This window comes from Stigmatopora argus, chromosome 7 (assembly GCF_051989625.1).
Source record: "Stigmatopora argus isolate UIUO_Sarg chromosome 7, RoL_Sarg_1.0, whole genome shotgun sequence".
Lineage (NCBI taxonomy): Eukaryota > Metazoa > Chordata > Actinopteri > Syngnathiformes > Syngnathidae > Stigmatopora > Stigmatopora argus.
The window spans coordinates 5627508-5644713 of record NC_135393.1 but is presented as its reverse complement, the minus strand read 5'-3'; the positions used below and the strand labels follow the sequence as shown (position 1 = coordinate 5644713).

Genomic DNA, 17206 nt, shown 5'->3' with positions numbered 1-17206 from the left:
TTTTCTTTTTACATTAAAGCTGTATTATGACTGCACTACAGTTTCTCCCGATGAAATGTGTGACAACATAGTTGTCTGTTTGATTCCAACACAGCAGGGTGGCAAAAAGAAGGGTATACAATATGCACACACCTGCTCCAACATGCGAGAAATAACATATACACGGAAGCATAGTCCTGTCCTTTTAATCTTGTTTTTACACAATATTTATCCATCTCAAAATCTTGAGAACAGACCTTACGATTCTATTAATAGCTTGATGTTTGAGAATTTAAGGAAATTAGCCAATTTCATTTTTCTTTGGACCAAATCAGTAAATGTGCAATTAATTCTCCCTTTATACATGTCAGGTTTACTAAACTCATGCATATCGTATTCTTTGGCTTTGAAAAAGAGTTTGGTTAAATGATGCAATGTGTTTGCTGTTTGTCTTGTTTGTTTCTACAAATATTGGATGTTTGGTTGAAATTGAGTGTTGTGGGCCTTGATAGAAAGATTTTACATTTTGCAACGCAGTGTTTAAATTAATGAACTCGGGATGAGCAACTCTTGATAGAGAGCCCTTCCTTAACGCAACACAGGATTTTGGTGATTAAGCGGAGTGTTTTATTTCCAGAGATTCACACTGTTGGAATAATGATTCAAACCTTTTAAATCATTATTAGTAATATTTAATTAAAAAAGGAAAAACATCTTTCAACAAACTCTGCGGCGAACTTGCAAGGAGATGCAATGTGACACCGTCTTAGCCCCCAGTGCATTCTGAATTGCAGTAACTGAATCATTGTATTTAATCGCGACACTCGAAAAACATGGTTATGTAATCAGTACAATAACACCCTCGCTGGTTAGAAAACAACAGTGTGAGGAATGCTTTCAAGGTAAACAAAGCAAAGCCGTATTTTCAAACAATAATGCGATTATCGCCATCTTCTGCTGGAGTCCCGTCAAAACAGTCCCGTTGTGTTCTGCCGAAAAGCGTGTGTGAAAACAATGTGTCCTCGAGCTGTGGGGCCTTGAGGAGACGATGTGGAGGAAAAGTGTCCATGGTTCGTGAATTGGTTTATAGCCTTATTACTTATTGAAAAATGCTTACAACACATATAGAATATTCCATAATAATTCTAACACACACCATTAAAAAAAAATTAATGTAAATTGCGTTAGACGCATGGATAATAATGGATCATTTTGACTTTATTTGGCCTTTGAAAAAATGATACGACTATTGTTTCATTGGTTGGAGTATGGTCAGATAATCCTTTAAGTTCTCTTGTTTATTTTACAAAAATGTAACAAATTAAATGTTTCTGATATTTTCATCCTTAAATTATACCCATCTCTCAGTAAGGTTTTTGTTTTTGCTTGCTTTCAGAATCAAACCTCACTATATAGAGCCTCAACCTCTTGTCCTGCAAAAAGACCATTTTCTCTTAAAGAAGATGCAGACCTGGGCACCCCTTCTGAAGTCCGAATTTTTGAGCACAGCAAGGATGACTTCACGATGGTTAGCAAAGATGGTGTGTTGTCGACGTGTCGTGAAAATTTTGACTTTGTAAGTCTTGAGCGGTTTGAAGAAGAATATCAACTGCACCGCAAGCTGGTCCTCATTCCCTTCTTTGCCCGCTTCAAATTATTCAAACCTTTCTATATCTGGCATAAAAAAGTCTGTGCCAAGAAGATGCATGCTGCTCAGGAGGCTCTCAAAGAGAACTTGTTCATGATCGATCCGGTAAGTAAATCTGTCTGTTTTACTCTCAGTAAAAATACAGGTGCAAGAAAGAAAACAAATCTGCTGAATGTATTACAATCTTTCATGAAGTTACATCTTATCTTCACGAAAGCTCATTGATACATGTTTTAATCATTGTCTTAGAACTACCATTAGGAAAAATCAAAACCTCATGCTTGGGAGAAAAATGATGACTCCTTTAGTCAAAATGTATTTGTGTTTGAAAAATAATAATAGGTGTCCGGTTTTAGTACACTGTGCTAAATTAATGAATTTGGTGGTACTGACTTCAGTTATTTAGAACGGATTTGAAAAAAACATATCTGTCATGCTTCAGCCAAAACAGCTTTCATTTGAACTACTTTCAAGAAGTGTTGAATGAAGAATCAGACTAGGTTTATATCGTTATTCTAATCATTGTGTGAATCAAGATGTGTAAAAATGTGCCCAAATTTGCAATTAGAGAGTAGTTGTATATAACACTGTATCCTTTATCTTGTGTTCCCATAGGATCTAAGCCCAGCACTGTCAGACATCAGGATAATGAGCTATGAAATCAGAACTACAGATCTGTGTCATATTGAAAATAGACACACATATACTCTACAGGAATTTTGCGAAGCTCAGTTCAGTCAAGTGAAAGAGGTGAAATTGTTTATTCCTGAAAAGTCTTAATGTTTGTGTGACTGCTAGTGTTTCTATTGACCTTCACATAACCCTCTTTGTAAACTGTTTTATTAGGCACTGAATGACCTGGAAAAATTCCATGACCTGGTAAAGGAAGTGACACTGTCTTCCTGTACAAACTTCTTGTCAGATCGTGTGTGCATTTTTATTTTCTTGATGGTTTTGAACCCAAATATAGGTAACGTATAAGGAAGTGGGTATTTTTTTTTACAGATAGTGACAAGCTAAGTGAAATTCAAATTCTGTTGGGGATCAACAAGGGCTTCTTCTGTCAACGCCTCACTTGGTTGGGTTCTCTTGTCTTGTTCATGGTTCTGTTTCCAGTAAATGTTTCACATAACCTCATAATTCCTCCCTCACCTCATACCCATACAGCTTCATACGACTTGTTGACTATTTAGTAGTCAACACCCTGCACACATTGTTTGTGAGTGCTGTGGACAAGCTGCTGGATGCATTCAAAGAGCAGCTTAGTCAAACCCCAAGCCATGATATCATTCAAACCTGGGGCCATGAGCTGAAGACTGATAGCAACCCTAATGAGGAAAAAGCAGATCGAAAGGTTGGGCATTACTTTTTTACAAGTAAATACACCTTTCATTTACTGAGTGTATTTTAAGTAAAAGGTTTCTACATATGTGTTAATAGGCTGGAGAGGCCGAATCTTCCCTAAGCAAACCAATGTTGATGAGTGAACTTGTTCTTGACACAAATGCCCTGTCCTACCAACCCTCTGAGAAGAATTTTCAGGTTAACAAAACATTAATTCATTTACTGATAAGAATTATTGACAATAATCCGAGCAATATATGTTTTCCTGATTCCAAAAGGAAACTGTTGCAGACATCATTAGGAAGTACCAGATGTCTGTGTTGTCAGTCCAAACACTAACAGCGGATGAGGATTTCATTTTACTTTTAAGTCATGAGTCTTATGAGGTATACAACACTTCTGTTTATTTCACAGGGCTGGTTGCCCTGCCTGTTTTGTCACTATGATACACTAGAAAAACAAAACAGAACAAAAAACAACAACTGTACAGTAAAGCACTGTAAGCTGTGGTTGCCTTCATCCAGTCTGCAGTAGCTCGGGAGTTTGACGTGTGACTGATAAGGTATTAGTTGGTTTGGTTTTGAATTCAAACAAAAGACAGTATACATGACAGTTTCAAATATTACATTTTTTACTACCATCATTTTCAGTTTTAAAAACTACAAAAATCCATCATAAAATGTACAGTTAATAAAGCATTACACTTTAATTAGGGATGTATTTTACAAGTGGCCCGGTGGATTGAGTGGTTAGCTCGTCGGGCTCACAGCTTCGGGGTCCTGGGTTCAAATCCAGGTCAGTCCACCTTTGTGGAGTTTACATGTTCTCCCCATGCCTGTGTGGGTTTTCTCCGTGTACTCCGGTTTCCTCCCACATTCCAATGACATGCATAGTGGCTTATTGGACACTCTAAATTGCCCCCTAGGTATGAGTGTGAGTGTGAATGGTTGTCCGTCTCCTCGTGCCCTGCGATCGCCCACCGAGGCAGGGTGTCTCCCGAGTCTGGCCCAAAGTCAGCTGGGATAGGCTCCAGCACCCCCGTAAACCTAGTGAGGATAAAGCGGTTCAGAAAATGAATAAATGAATGATGGTATTTTACAGTTTTTCCTCCATTCACTATAATCATCGGGTAACCACATCTGCCGGCATTTTACTTTAAAAGCAAGCTTATGTTGTTGTTTTTTAAAGAGTCGATGCCATTCTGTAATGTAACCTCTATTTTCCCTCTAGAGTCAATATAGGGATGCTCCTAGTTTGGAATCGGTCATTGAAAATGATGGCGACATTAAAAGTATCTGTCAAAAAATTAAGGTCAGTTACACTTTAAAACTCCTATTGGAAGTCACACTCCAGATTACATCATCTGACTTTCCCCTCAGGAATCACTGCAGTTCACATTTGAAGCTGCCCAAGTGTGTGCAAGCATGTTTCAGCGTTTTCAGTTGTATTACAAGGAGAATGAAAGTCTAGACTTGGATGCCCTCCGAAAAAAAGATCATGGTAAAGTCTGTTTTCTGACACTTAAGAATTTTTGATCCAAGGCTCACATCTAACTTTGAGATTATCTTCTTGCATATTAATCTTAATTATATTGCTTAAAAGATTTGGAGTTTTTTCGAACATCACTGGATTTATACAACCATGAGCATGAAGAAGCTGTAGCTCTCCAGCCACTGAGACATCTCGGCCTCCTCCTTGTGGACAAAACAGAGATGAAAGAGAAGCTTACCTCATCTCCTCTACGTTGCCTAAAGGTCAGAAGAATGCAGAATCATACTGAGATCGCAGCCACAACTGTGACCAAGACATTGGAGAACGGCACAATACTGAAGTAGTAGTTCACCGTTCTCTTTTATAGGTCATTAATGAGATACTCACACAGCAGGCCAAGCGAAAGCTAACAGGTGTCATGGTAGAAGCTGGTGAAGCTCAATTTAAACTACAACAAAGTCCCACTAATACAACTGAGTTGGCCAGCTTCCTCACTTTCCTTGATGAAATACCAGAAAGGGTAAATTATACATACACATAAATGCTTTTGTTAAAATAAGTATTTGAAGAGAATCTCTTTTTCTCTTTTGTAATATGTTGTACATTTTCTCCTCCTAGATGAAAATTCTGGAGCAGGAACAGGAGACAGTGTGTGAAATGTACAATCTGATCAACATGTCCTCACTTGCTATCAGCGTAGATGATGTGGCCTTTGCCTCGATGGAGCCTTATATGAACTCGTTACACAACATTATCAATGATGCAATGTTTGATAGATTCAAAATGATGGACAAGTTTTCCAAATCTCTGCAGGTAGACATAAAAGATCTCAACCAAAAAGTGAAGAAAATCAAGGAAACCTCACAGGTATGTTGAGGCATTATATTTTGTCATAAATAATTCAGTGATGAGTGTAAAAACATTTTGATTGCCTCTTCTCAATATGAATCCCTAATACATGCTGTAATCTGTGTATGATGTATAGGATCCACAACTCCTAGAAGTCACGGCAGATAACGCCCAAGTGCGTACTTTGCTCGGGGAGCTTCAGATTTCTATAGATGAGCTACAAGCCCAGGCTTCAGCATATACCTCCTACCAGAAACAGTTCAAGGTAATACACTAATTTGCAGTGGCGGTCCGTGCATTTTCTCGTAGCGCCTTCAACGAATCAATCCAACCCTCAAAAACTATTTCATGGCTATAAAACCTCGCGTGTGCGGTCGATTGGTCGCCGGTCTTTTGGTCGTGGTCTTTTGGTCGCCCGGACCGCGACAACGGGCGAAGAAAAGACCGGCGACCAAAAGATCGACGACCAAAAGACCGGCGACAAAACAAGGTAAAACAACACAGTCTACGCATCAATAAAAGCCAACAATGGCCCTGAGCAGTTTCACTGAGCCGACGTGTGAGTGTATAAGAGTTTGTATGTACATGAGTTGTCCTCATAGGAAGGTACGTCAGTCAGGGTCTTAACAAGTTCTCCAACAAAAAACAATAAAAGTACGGAAAATTTGGAGCTTTTCTTTAGCCTAATAATTAATAGGGCATTAAGCATGACTAAATAATAATTCGCAGTTTGTATTTAGGGAATTTGAGCAACGATTTATATGGTAATTATCAATAACCTTCCGGGCGACCAAAAGACCGGCGACCAAACGACCGAGTACCCTGGCGACCAGTCTAGGGTGTAGTCTGACTTTCGCCCCGAAGTCAGCTGGGTTAGGCTCCAGCACCCCCGCAACCCTTTCGAGGATCCGCGGTATGGAAGATGAATGAAAGCAAGAATGCAGATAATGATACCAAAATCATAACAATAATGCTAATAAATATGTATTGCAATTTTCTTAGCACTCAATAATTATCAAAATAACAATAATACGTTTTTTTTTAGGACTAGGACTGCCCCTCTCTACAGTATTGATTTTTTGTTGGGCATCACTGAAAACAAATATTTCCCCACAGCAATAATTTTCTCAAAAAATGTTTGAGGGCAAAAATAAACATATAGATATATATCTGTGGCTATCCCAAAGCCAAATTGCTCAACGGAATGATTTTGTTTCTAATGTACTAATTGCTGTGTATCCTCACCAAATCCTATTTTGTAATAACTGCAGTACAATTAATAGGATTGTTTTTAAGACTCCAACTTACCCACCCGCTTATTAATTTTTTTTTTCTATAAATCATGTAATTAATATAGTTGGAGGTGACCAAGTTTGATGATCTTGAAGAGCTAAAAGCTGAGTTCAGGCTGAAGAAGCTTCTTTGGGTTTCAATGGAGGAATGGGATGTATTACAAGTAGGATGGCGACAGGTGAGGAATTCTTACAATAAATAAAATGCTTGAAACATGGTGATGAATGTACTTACAATCCAACTTAACATATTTCAAATATTGGCATTTATTCATCTTCAGACCACACTTGAAAAACTGGACCTGGAACAGTTAAATTCACATGTCAACAAATACACCAAGTACATCAACCAGATGGAGAAAGGCTTGCCTCGTAATAATGTAGTGCCATGTCTTAAGGAAAAGGTTGAACTTATGAAATGCAGGGTGGGTGAGCAGCAAATAACCGTCTTTGTTATGCATTTCCATCAAACCAGAGCTTTAAAATTTGGATTTTCATTGTGATGAAATACTTTCTCCTGATGAATGGTGAGTGATTAGTCAGCTGATTATCATGATATGTGCATGTTTGTTACCATACAGGTGCCTGTGATCACAGACTTGCGTAACCCTTGTATGAAACCAGAACATTGGAGGAACCTAGAGTCTATTGTGGGGAGCTCCTTGAGTGTGGAGCTTACTGTGGCTGTTGTGGATGAACTCAATGTATTCTCCTATGATGCAGAGATACAAGAGGTCTCCCCTCACCTATTGTATATTTTGCTTGCATGTTGTCTGTCCTCAAAATTAGATGTTTTGTTCATTTATAGGAAAACTATACCATATTTATTTCTGAAGCATCCATATTAGGACTTTGAATTTCAATACATATCATACCATTGATTTTTGAATGTTTTATTTAACAGATACATATTAAAGAAACAAATATTTTTTATTTTAGGTGTCAGCACAGGCTTCAGGGGAGGCATCAGTGGAGACCATTATTAATAAGGTTGGTGGAAAAAAAGACTTTACATTTCTTCTTTTGGAGATAATGTCAGTCGGCAATTCAGCTCATTTACGGAATCTCTTAAACACATTAATCTCAAATTGAGCTGTTATCCAGGTGGGAAAAAAGTTTTTTTCCAGAACACGCACACTGAATGCCATGTTTTTTTCCACTTCATTTGCAACTCTTCTGTCCATTAGTGTGGTATTATTTTGTTTTTTGAGTGATTCTTTTTGGTTGATAAGTCATTGGCAAGTGTGCTTTTGGCATGTGACCCATCTCAATTACATGACAGGTGGAGGACGTGTGGTGGACCACCACTTTTACTCTTATGCAACATGGTGACTCCAAAGAGGTTTTCATCTTGGGAGGCACGGATGAAATCCAAGTAAGTTTGAAGTTAACATTGATATATGATGTATATAATATGTATTGTTTGTTTTTCTATTTTTTTAGGTACTTTTGGATGACAGCATTATTAATGTGGGCACAGCGGCAACTTCGCGTTATGTTGTTCCAATCAAAGCAAGGGTGGATAAACTTCTGTTGAGACTCATCCGTTTCAACCAAACTTTGGTAAATGCTTTGAAAAGAGCTGAAATGTACATGGTGTATTTTCTCTGCCTCCTTGAACTTGTGAAAGTACAGGGTGAAAAAAACAAAACAAAAAAATTGGATTGGAAGAAAAAGAGTAAAATGTATTTATTATATGATGTGTGATGTTCTGATAAGATTAAAATACAGTAATTAAAGATAGTCTCTTTTTACATCTAAGAGAAAAAAAATCAAAAATCAAGAAATTATCAAAATTTGGGGAAAAAAATTTGGGGGGTGTGGGGGTCACCCTCTATTTGGCTTCCCATTCACAAATATGAATAGTATTATTTCAAGCCCTCTCGAGCAGATTCAAATCAATGATAATAATAATAAATACTGGGTGATTATAAAAAAAAAAACAGTATTTCAAAAGGCCTGAAAAAATATATACTTTGCCAACTACTGCTGTATTTGTAAGATCTGAGCATCTCTTTAACATATTTATGTACCTATTCTTCCGGCACAGGATGAGTGGCTTAACTGCCAACGAAACTGGCTATATTTAGAGAGTATTTTCTTGGCCCCAGACATCAAGAGGCAGCTCCCTGCTGAGTCAAAAATGTTTCTCAAAGTGGATAAGTCATGGAAGGCCATAATGGCTAAGGTAAAAAAAATGCCCAATGCTCTCAAGGCGGCCACACAGCCTGGTAGGTAGCGATGGAAAGAAACGCATTTAAACCATTATTTTCACACCCAAAGATTTATATTATCCTACACAGATCTTTTGGAAACATTTCAAGAAAATAATGTTCTTTTGGAAAAGATTCAAAAGTGTCTTGAAGACTACCTGGAGTCTAAGCGAGTAATCTTCCCCAGGTAGGTGCATTCTCAACTTGTTGCAAATTAGTAACATGACCCTGATCATTCTTAGTAGTCTGTATTTATGCTTAATGTAATATAATTTATGCTGTGAATATTTCATTTCCTCGAATGATTGACAAAATTGTTGCATACTTAGCAATGTTTCCTCTCTCTAACCTTAATAGATTCTACTTCCTATCCAATGATGAATTGCTTAAGATTTTAGCACAGACAAGAAACCCCCAGGCGGTGCAACCTCATCTGAGAAAATGCTTTGACGCAATTACACATCTTGAATTTGCCTTGGAGACTGATCAGTCAACTACTGGTGCACCTACACTGGAGCCTGGAGAACAGGAGAAGGTCTACACCAAGGACATTTTAAATATGGTTTCGCCTGAAGGAGAGAAGGTCAGCTGTTGTTACCTTAAAGCCTGCTTAATGACATAGGGAGGACTTTTTCTAATTGGGTGTGGAAGAAAAACAGACAAATTGATGCCACTGACATGTAAATTTTCTTCGCGAACACTGTCAAGGTGACCTTACGCAGGGAACAGAAATTCCTAACTTCTACTTCTATCTCTCACGTCATTGTAACAAAGACAGAAACATTTGGCTTCACAGCATTCATAATTCGTCTTCTGTACCGCTTATCCACAAGAGTCGCAGCTTAGCCCAGCCATCCAGGGGCAGCAGGTGGGATACACCACAAATTTGTTGCAGGCCAATTGCAGGGCACAAGGAGACGGACAACCACCCTCGCTCGCAATCACACCGCCACCAAGTCGGAATCAAACCCAGACTGCCCCCGTGACCGGACGTTTGGTCGCCGGACGTTTGGTCGCCCGGACGTTTGGTCGCCCGGACGTTTGGTCGCCCGGACATTTGGTCGCCGGACGTTTGGTCACCCGGGTGAATATAATTTTGAGAGCTGGTTTCAACCGTAGATATTTAGATATTAAACTATCTCATGAATATAATTTTGAGAGCTGGTTTCAACAGTAAACTCTCTGTCATGTTGTCAAACGTCCGGGCGACCAAACATCCAGGCGACCAAATGTCCGGCGACCAAACGTCCGGCAACCAAACGTCCGAGTACCGACTGCCCCCGCCGAAGTCAGGCGGAAGAACCACTTTTACATCAGATGGCCGCTTGACAACATATCTTGCCCAACAGGCCCATTTTCTATTGTATTTCCCGACCTTTGCCGTTTTACTACTGACTAGTAATATAATAGAAACAATCTTTTGATGCTGTTGCTGATATTGTTCTGAAGCTCAAAACAAATGAAATGCAATCTTGATTTAGTCAAGTGAAGAAATTTTGTTTTGCCAAAGATATAGGATTTGATTTCTTGATCATTTCCTGAAGTAATCTTGGCACTTGTCACTTTCTGCTCTCGGTTGTCAGCGCAATTCAGTGAAAAATACTGGGGTAGTCTGAATTGTCCTGCACATTTTGAAATAATGACATCTCAATTTTTGTAACGACAGCAAGAAGCCATTTCTCAAGCCAGTAGACGGCGGTCAATTTACCATGTCCAGATTTTTCTGTCTCAGACAGTGTATGTCAACTTTGATGACAAGGGCTATCAGCCCTGTGAGCCCTTGATCATGTCAAGCAATTATTGTATCTGAGGTATAAAATGGATGAGTTTGATATATTCCTGTTATAACAGTCAATATTGTGCTTCTATGTGAAAATTTAGGTTGGTTTAACAAAAGGTCTAAAGGCAAGAGGTAATGTGGAAGATTGGCTCTGCAAGGTCGAAGAGGCAATGTTCAACTCACTGCGACAACTCAGCAAGGCTTCCATAGCAGATTACCAAATAACATCAAGGGAAGAATGGGTGGTGTCTGGATATCCTTCTCAGGTACACACACACACACACACACACTCAAAGTTCATGAGTTTAAAATGCTTACAACTAATGCATTTTTTAAACCCAAAGTTGACCGAGTTCCCTGAAATTGTCAGGAAACGGAGAATTTGATCAAAGATAACATTCAAATGAATTTTGTTCGATTGAGAAAAACACAGGTGAAGGAATGTGATGTAGATGTTGGGGTTAGGGTTAGGTTGTCTTGAGTGTCTTGTCAGAAAAGTGTCCGGAAGGTAATCCACCAAATGTTACACTTAATATTTTAATCAAATAATGAACATAGTATGTATTTTTGTGTGGTTGCTCACGTTACCTTTTCCTGTAGTTTTGTGTGGTGTATTATTTGCATTTGCTTGGGTGCATTATGGCATTGGGTAAGTCTTCATTAGTAAGGTTCTCCCAACCCAAAAGTTGTGGGTCCAAACCCTCATCCTGGTTACCATGCATAAGTGTCCATTAGCAAAATACCAAACTCCATGATGCTGCTGATGGAGTACATGAATGGGTAGACAGTTTGAAAGTGAAATTGTAAAAGTAAAAGTGCATTGCCCACTCTCTTTGTCACTTGTTATCAGTATCTGATCAGTCCAATCTCGCTCACGCTCCTCTTTGTCACTTATTATCAGTATCTGATCAGTCCAATCTCGATTATGCTCATTATCAATATCTGACCAGTGCAAGTCCCTTTATTTGTAAAATCTTAAGTCTCATTCCTTTAAAATTAGTTCCCATCTTTTTCCCCTTGTTTTGCTCATTGTTTGGCATTTTTCCCATCAGGTGGTGTTAACCATTTCCCAGATGATGTGGTGCAGGGACATGGAAGCTTGTTTGGAGGGAGATCATGATCACTTTGCTGCCTTGCAGGAATTTGAATACACCAACTTTGATGTAAACCACAGTTAATATTTTCCCTGAAAACATTGAAAAACAAATCTACTTGTCCAGTACTGAGTGTTCTTTTATTTTTCAGAGGTTAAATGCTCTTGCAGCTTTGGTCAGAGGCAAACTACCTAATTTACACCGTAATATCATAACTGCCTTAATCACCGTTGATGTTCACGCTCGTGATATTGTGACAGATTTAGTTGGACAGAAGGTGGAGTACTACAGCACACACAAGCACATACATGATCAAACACCTTTTATTTGTTTTTGTACAAGTTTCATTCATGGCATGTGGCTTTTCCTTGTATTTAATTATTGAAGTCATATAATATTTCCCAGATCATATGGCTGTTTAGTAACTTCAACCGTTATTTCTTAGGTGGACTGCGGGTCTAACTTTGAATGGCAGCGACAACTGCGCTACTACTGGGATCTTGACATGGACAACTGTATAGCCTGCATGGCCCTATCCACTTATATTTATGGCTACGAATACCTGGGAGCCTGTCCGAGGCTGGTGATCACGCCACTTACGGTAACACGGACTGCGTCATCCCACTTGTATAAAATAAGATTCACACTGGAAAAGGCACAGAAAGTGTGGAGCAGATAGACCTGTGTAACTTTTAAGCACATAAATGAAATCACAGGGTTTTTTTTCAATTGGCCAATCTTAAAATAAATTAGGAAGTTTATACTGTGTAGTTAGTGTTTTTGTGTTCCAGCAAGTTGTTTTGAATTGGAATTAGTTATTTTCTGGTAATATTATTGTAAGCATACAGCAAATAGAAAGTATAGATTTAGGTCTACAGATGACAATACCTTTACAAAATATGGGAACAACTGTTAAACATACCTAATTTTATCGCCATGTAGGATCGCTGCTACTTGTGCCTAATGGGAGCCCTACAGTTGGATTTGGGAGGTGCTCCAGCCGGACCCGCAGGGACAGGGAAAACTGAAACTACAAAGGATTTGGCTAAAGCCTTGGCAATTCAGTGTGTGGTCTTCAACTGTTCCGATGGACTCGACTACAAGGTCTAATTTGACTTTTGGCATAGCTATATTGCCAACATTTTAAAGTAACTATGTAGGCAACCTTCCCTATTAAATCCAACTGTTTACGGAGGAGAAATATTGATGAGAAATTGTATTTACAACTGAAAAAAAGCACACATTTTTGGGAATAAAAGTGTGCATCAATTTGAAAATGAAAATAGCTATTGCAGAAATAGATGAATTCAGGTAATAAATCTTAGTAAAAAGTGGCGATGAGTACGAATGACAGTAATTCAAGTGTCCAACTAAATTGCTGCTGTGAGCAGGTGGGCTTTTAGGTATCACTGACCAGAAGGTTAAACATAAAAAAGAATTTCCAAAGTACTCAAAACATGCTACCACATTTTGGTGGTTATCTGAAGATGATTGTGCACAGGAACTTTGCACCTACTTGGATTTGGAGTGCCTTTTCATGTGAAAATGTTCAATGTTAGGTGAATTCAGGCTTGTGCTATTGCTTGTTTTATATAGTGCTGTTAGATGGCACTGTTGCCAAAGGAATGAAACCTACTCCTTGCTCCTTTTCATCATGCTGAACAAATGAGATGCAGTATTTTACTTTATATTAAATTCAATCCAGGAATGTTTTAATGAGGAAGATTTGATAACCACAATGTCCTCTCAGACATTCCTATTAATTTATCATTCTAATTGCTACTAATTCCAACCACATAAATGATTATATCCTCCATTCAAAATAAAGACAAAAACATCTTTCTTTCAGATGATGGGGCGTTTCTTCAGTGGACTTGCACAGTCAGGTGCTTGGTGCTGTTTTGATGAGTTTAATAGAATTGATATTGAGGTGCTGTCAGTCATTGCCCAGCAGCTCATAACCATACGAAATGCTAAAGCTGCTAAGGTAATGTGCATACATGTACATGAACAACTATCACCACCATCTGACACCTTTGCACTGTGGAATACAAATTTCTTTCTATTTTTTTTAGATGACAAAGTTTCGATTTGAGGGCAGAGAAATAAAGTTGGTGATGACCTGCGCAGCATTCATTACCATGAACCCAGGCTATGCAGGGAGATCAGAGCTACCTGATAACCTTAAATCTCTTTTTAGGCCTGTAGCTATGATGGTGCCAAACTATGCACTGATTGCTGAGGTAAATGTTTTGCTGTACATGCCAAATTTGAACATATGAGCAAGTTAGTAGAAAATACAAGTGCCTCATTGCCTAATACAGTGGTACCTCTACATATGAAATTAATCCGTCCGAGAAGGTAAGTAGAGAAATATTTTACATTGAGTAAGCACAATCTGTTCCACAATCTTTAAAACTACATCCTAAACCCTTTAATGATTATAAAAGTATACCAATTTTATATGCAATATGTATTCAAATCTGTGTATATATTTAAAAAAATAGAAAAAAAATATATTCATTCATTCAGTTTTTGAACCGCTTATCCTCACATGGGTTGCGTGTGGTTCTGGAGCCTATCTCACCTGACTTCGGGCATGAGGCGGGGGACACCTGGAATTGGTGGCCAGCCAATCGCAGGGCACAAGAAGACAAACAACCATCCACACTCACACTCATACCTAGGGGCAATTTAAAGTGTCCAATCAGCCTACCATGCATGTCTTTGGAATACGGGAGGAAACAGGAGTACCCAGAGAACACCCACGCAGGCCCGGGGAGAACATGCAAACTCCACACAGGTGGACCGACCCAGGTCTCCCACTGTGAAGCCGAAGCGCTAGCCACTCACCCACTGGGCCGCCCTAGAAAAAAGATGAGGAAATTATTTATTATGCCATCAAAATGACTAAAAAATACAAGGACAAAGACATGTTCCAATGAGGTGGAATTGCGAGTGGTAGCTGAGCAAAGATACGTATAGACACGTAAAGGCACAACTTAACAACTTAAAATTATTTTACGCGCACTCATAAAAACTCATATAAACAACTCCGGGTCAAAGGCACACAAATCAATGCCAACGAGTCTGAAATTATCACTTATTTGGGCCTTTTGCCGGGAAAGCGCACCTTGTGGAGAAGCACTACCAATTTCGTCATACGCAGCTGGGTATGATGACAATTAGGCTTTTGTCGAGTCAATGATGATGACAAAGCCTATGTCCGATTATTATTATCAGGAACCCACTCAAGGGTTGCTCCGCCGTGGTCCCGGAAAGAGATGAAAAAGTGCCCCTAAAAGGGCTTTTGTTCAGGCGGTCACATTCATACTCTGGTGGTGGCCGCTACCCTGAGTGAGACGGCTCTCCTGTCACTTGGAGCATGCCGTTTTCAGGTCGAGCTCGCGCGTTCCTTCAGGTTGGAACCGGTGGCCGCTACCCCTTCATAGGCCGGTTGTAATGTCTGCCTACTGTACATTAACCTTGGTATCATCATCATCGAGATTTAGCTTTGTTCTAGGCAAAGGCAGGCCATAGAGGTATTGGGAGCCAAAGGGAAAGCAACACTACCACGCCAATTTAAAAAAATAACATATATAGGAAGTGTATTTGCTTTTTGGGGGATGGTTGATTTCATTTGACATTTCGTGACTTGGACTTTTTTCATATCTTGGAACAAAAGTTTTCCCATCGAGGCTTTTCTGAAATCAGAATATTTCATATGTAGGAGCATTGGTAAGTAGAGGTACCACTGTATTGGCTAAATGGCTTTTGGAGCTTTGCACCTTTGTTTGTACTGAAATCTCAACCTTTTTTTCATGCAGGTGATTTTATATTCTGAAGGATTTGAGTCCAGTAAGACTTTGGCAAGGAAAATGACCCAAATGTACAAGCTTTGCTCTGAGCAGCTGTCCCAACAGGACCACTATGACTTTGGAATGAGAGCTGTCAAATCGGTTCTTGTCATGGCAGGGTCAGCAAATCACACATACAATATAGTGTATAACATCTTTAGATCTGTTAGATGTGCAATATTTTTTTTATTTTCTTTTTCCTTGAACTCAGCATACATAGTGTTACTTACGATTTTGTAGAAGTACTATGACACGACATACTGACTAATCAATTGATTCTTTTTTTTTCAATCGTGTGTTTAAGCATTTTAGGTCAACCACTGATGATCCGTGTATGAAAAGGCAGCTGCCAGATAGTTACTACTAGATAACTTTTTTTTCCATTAATTGGAGAACATTAGCAATTGACAAGTGGTCTTATGCCTGTTCGTTGCTCGTTCCATCTTCTTTCTAATCTTCCAATTCCACACATTCTTTATCCACCACTTTAATGACTATATTGCTCTTGGCCCTTAATAGATTGCCAACCTCAAGCCGTCAGCACATTGCTGGTTCAGATGAATGCATGCATCTTTATCACATTTACATTTAAGATGCATCTATTTCTTTCAAAGTTTGCTAAACTAACCAATCTTTCCTCATTTCAAAAAATTAACCTTATCTATCGTAACTAACCTTAACTCTCAACATTCTTCAATTAAGTCACAATTATATTTAGTCTAAAGCATAACCTTATTGTGTAATTTTCTCAAATTATTTGAAATACTTATTATTACTTATTATTCATGTAAACCCCCATGCGTATAGTGTAATCTAGGATAGGGCAAGCTACAGCAACTCATTGTGCTTGTACAATAAATGTTCACATCACCTGATTCATCTTTAGGTCTCTGAAGAGACAGAACCCTGACCTCATTGAGGATGTGGTTCTGATCAGAGCACTGAGGGATTCCAACCTGCCAAAATTCTTAACAGATGATGCAGAACTGTTTGGGTAAGAGTACAATTTTTATAAGAAAAATAAATTTTATCATTCTTTTGCAGCACTTCATTTGTTGCAGCCTTAATCAAAGCAGCAATTACTACTAATGTCTACGTTCACTTAATGATTTATCAATAATTAATGGCAGAGATCATCACCATCGCACAAATGTTCTTTTTTTAAATACGTAAAATATGATTCTGCATACTTGGTGCACCTATTCTCTACATTGCCCCTATGTATGAATGTGAGCATGAATGGTTTATCCGTCTCCTTGTGCCCTGCGATTGGCTGGCCACCAATTCAGCGTGTCCAGTGTCAGTGCTCCAGCACTCCCTGCGACCCTTGTGAGGATAAGTGGTCCAGAAAATCAATGAATGAATGATTGTTGCACCTATTTTACCTTTGGGCAGTCACCCCAGTCCTCCTTGCAGCACCTTGTTGCGTCGGATTGAATGGTGAGCATCGTTGTACAGCTATTTTAATTTCTATCTAGAGCTGTTCAATCAAATTCAAGTCTAGATTCTGTTTGGGCGATACAAAGACACTTACAGAGTTGTCCTGAAGCCAAGCCTTTGCTATTTTGGCTGTGTTCTTAAGGTTGTTGACCTATTCTGAGTACGTGGGAAGGGGTGGCATTGAAAAAACGGGATGTGTTAAAAGTGAAACACTGTGAA

The 17206-nt window shown here is 38.9% G+C and overlaps 1 protein-coding gene across 1 annotated transcript in view; it reads left to right on the top strand.

Annotated features, from left to right (window-relative positions):
* Positions 1-17206, top strand: part of dnah6 (dynein, axonemal, heavy chain 6) — a 46136-nt gene that overhangs the window by 2455 nt on the left and 26475 nt on the right. Inside the window, exons 4-34 of the mRNA XM_077604994.1 lie at positions 1376-1732; positions 2243-2377; positions 2474-2552; positions 2633-2705; positions 2795-2981; positions 3068-3169; positions 3250-3357; positions 4202-4282; positions 4351-4471; positions 4574-4725; positions 4830-4982; positions 5081-5329; positions 5448-5576; positions 6669-6782; positions 6885-7028; positions 7185-7337; positions 7543-7593; positions 7886-7978; positions 8047-8166; positions 8654-8834; positions 8907-9003; positions 9174-9399; positions 10698-10862; positions 11649-11759; positions 11842-11967; positions 12136-12291; positions 12633-12794; positions 13540-13677; positions 13766-13933; positions 15518-15666; positions 16434-16541. Of these exons, the coding sequence (XP_077461120.1) occupies positions 1376-1732; positions 2243-2377; positions 2474-2552; positions 2633-2705; positions 2795-2981; positions 3068-3169; positions 3250-3357; positions 4202-4282; positions 4351-4471; positions 4574-4725; positions 4830-4982; positions 5081-5329; positions 5448-5576; positions 6669-6782; positions 6885-7028; positions 7185-7337; positions 7543-7593; positions 7886-7978; positions 8047-8166; positions 8654-8834; positions 8907-9003; positions 9174-9399; positions 10698-10862; positions 11649-11759; positions 11842-11967; positions 12136-12291; positions 12633-12794; positions 13540-13677; positions 13766-13933; positions 15518-15666; positions 16434-16541 (4388 nt within the window). The remainder of the gene's footprint in view (positions 1-1375; positions 1733-2242; positions 2378-2473; positions 2553-2632; positions 2706-2794; positions 2982-3067; positions 3170-3249; positions 3358-4201; positions 4283-4350; positions 4472-4573; positions 4726-4829; positions 4983-5080; positions 5330-5447; positions 5577-6668; positions 6783-6884; positions 7029-7184; positions 7338-7542; positions 7594-7885; positions 7979-8046; positions 8167-8653; positions 8835-8906; positions 9004-9173; positions 9400-10697; positions 10863-11648; positions 11760-11841; positions 11968-12135; positions 12292-12632; positions 12795-13539; positions 13678-13765; positions 13934-15517; positions 15667-16433; positions 16542-17206) is intronic.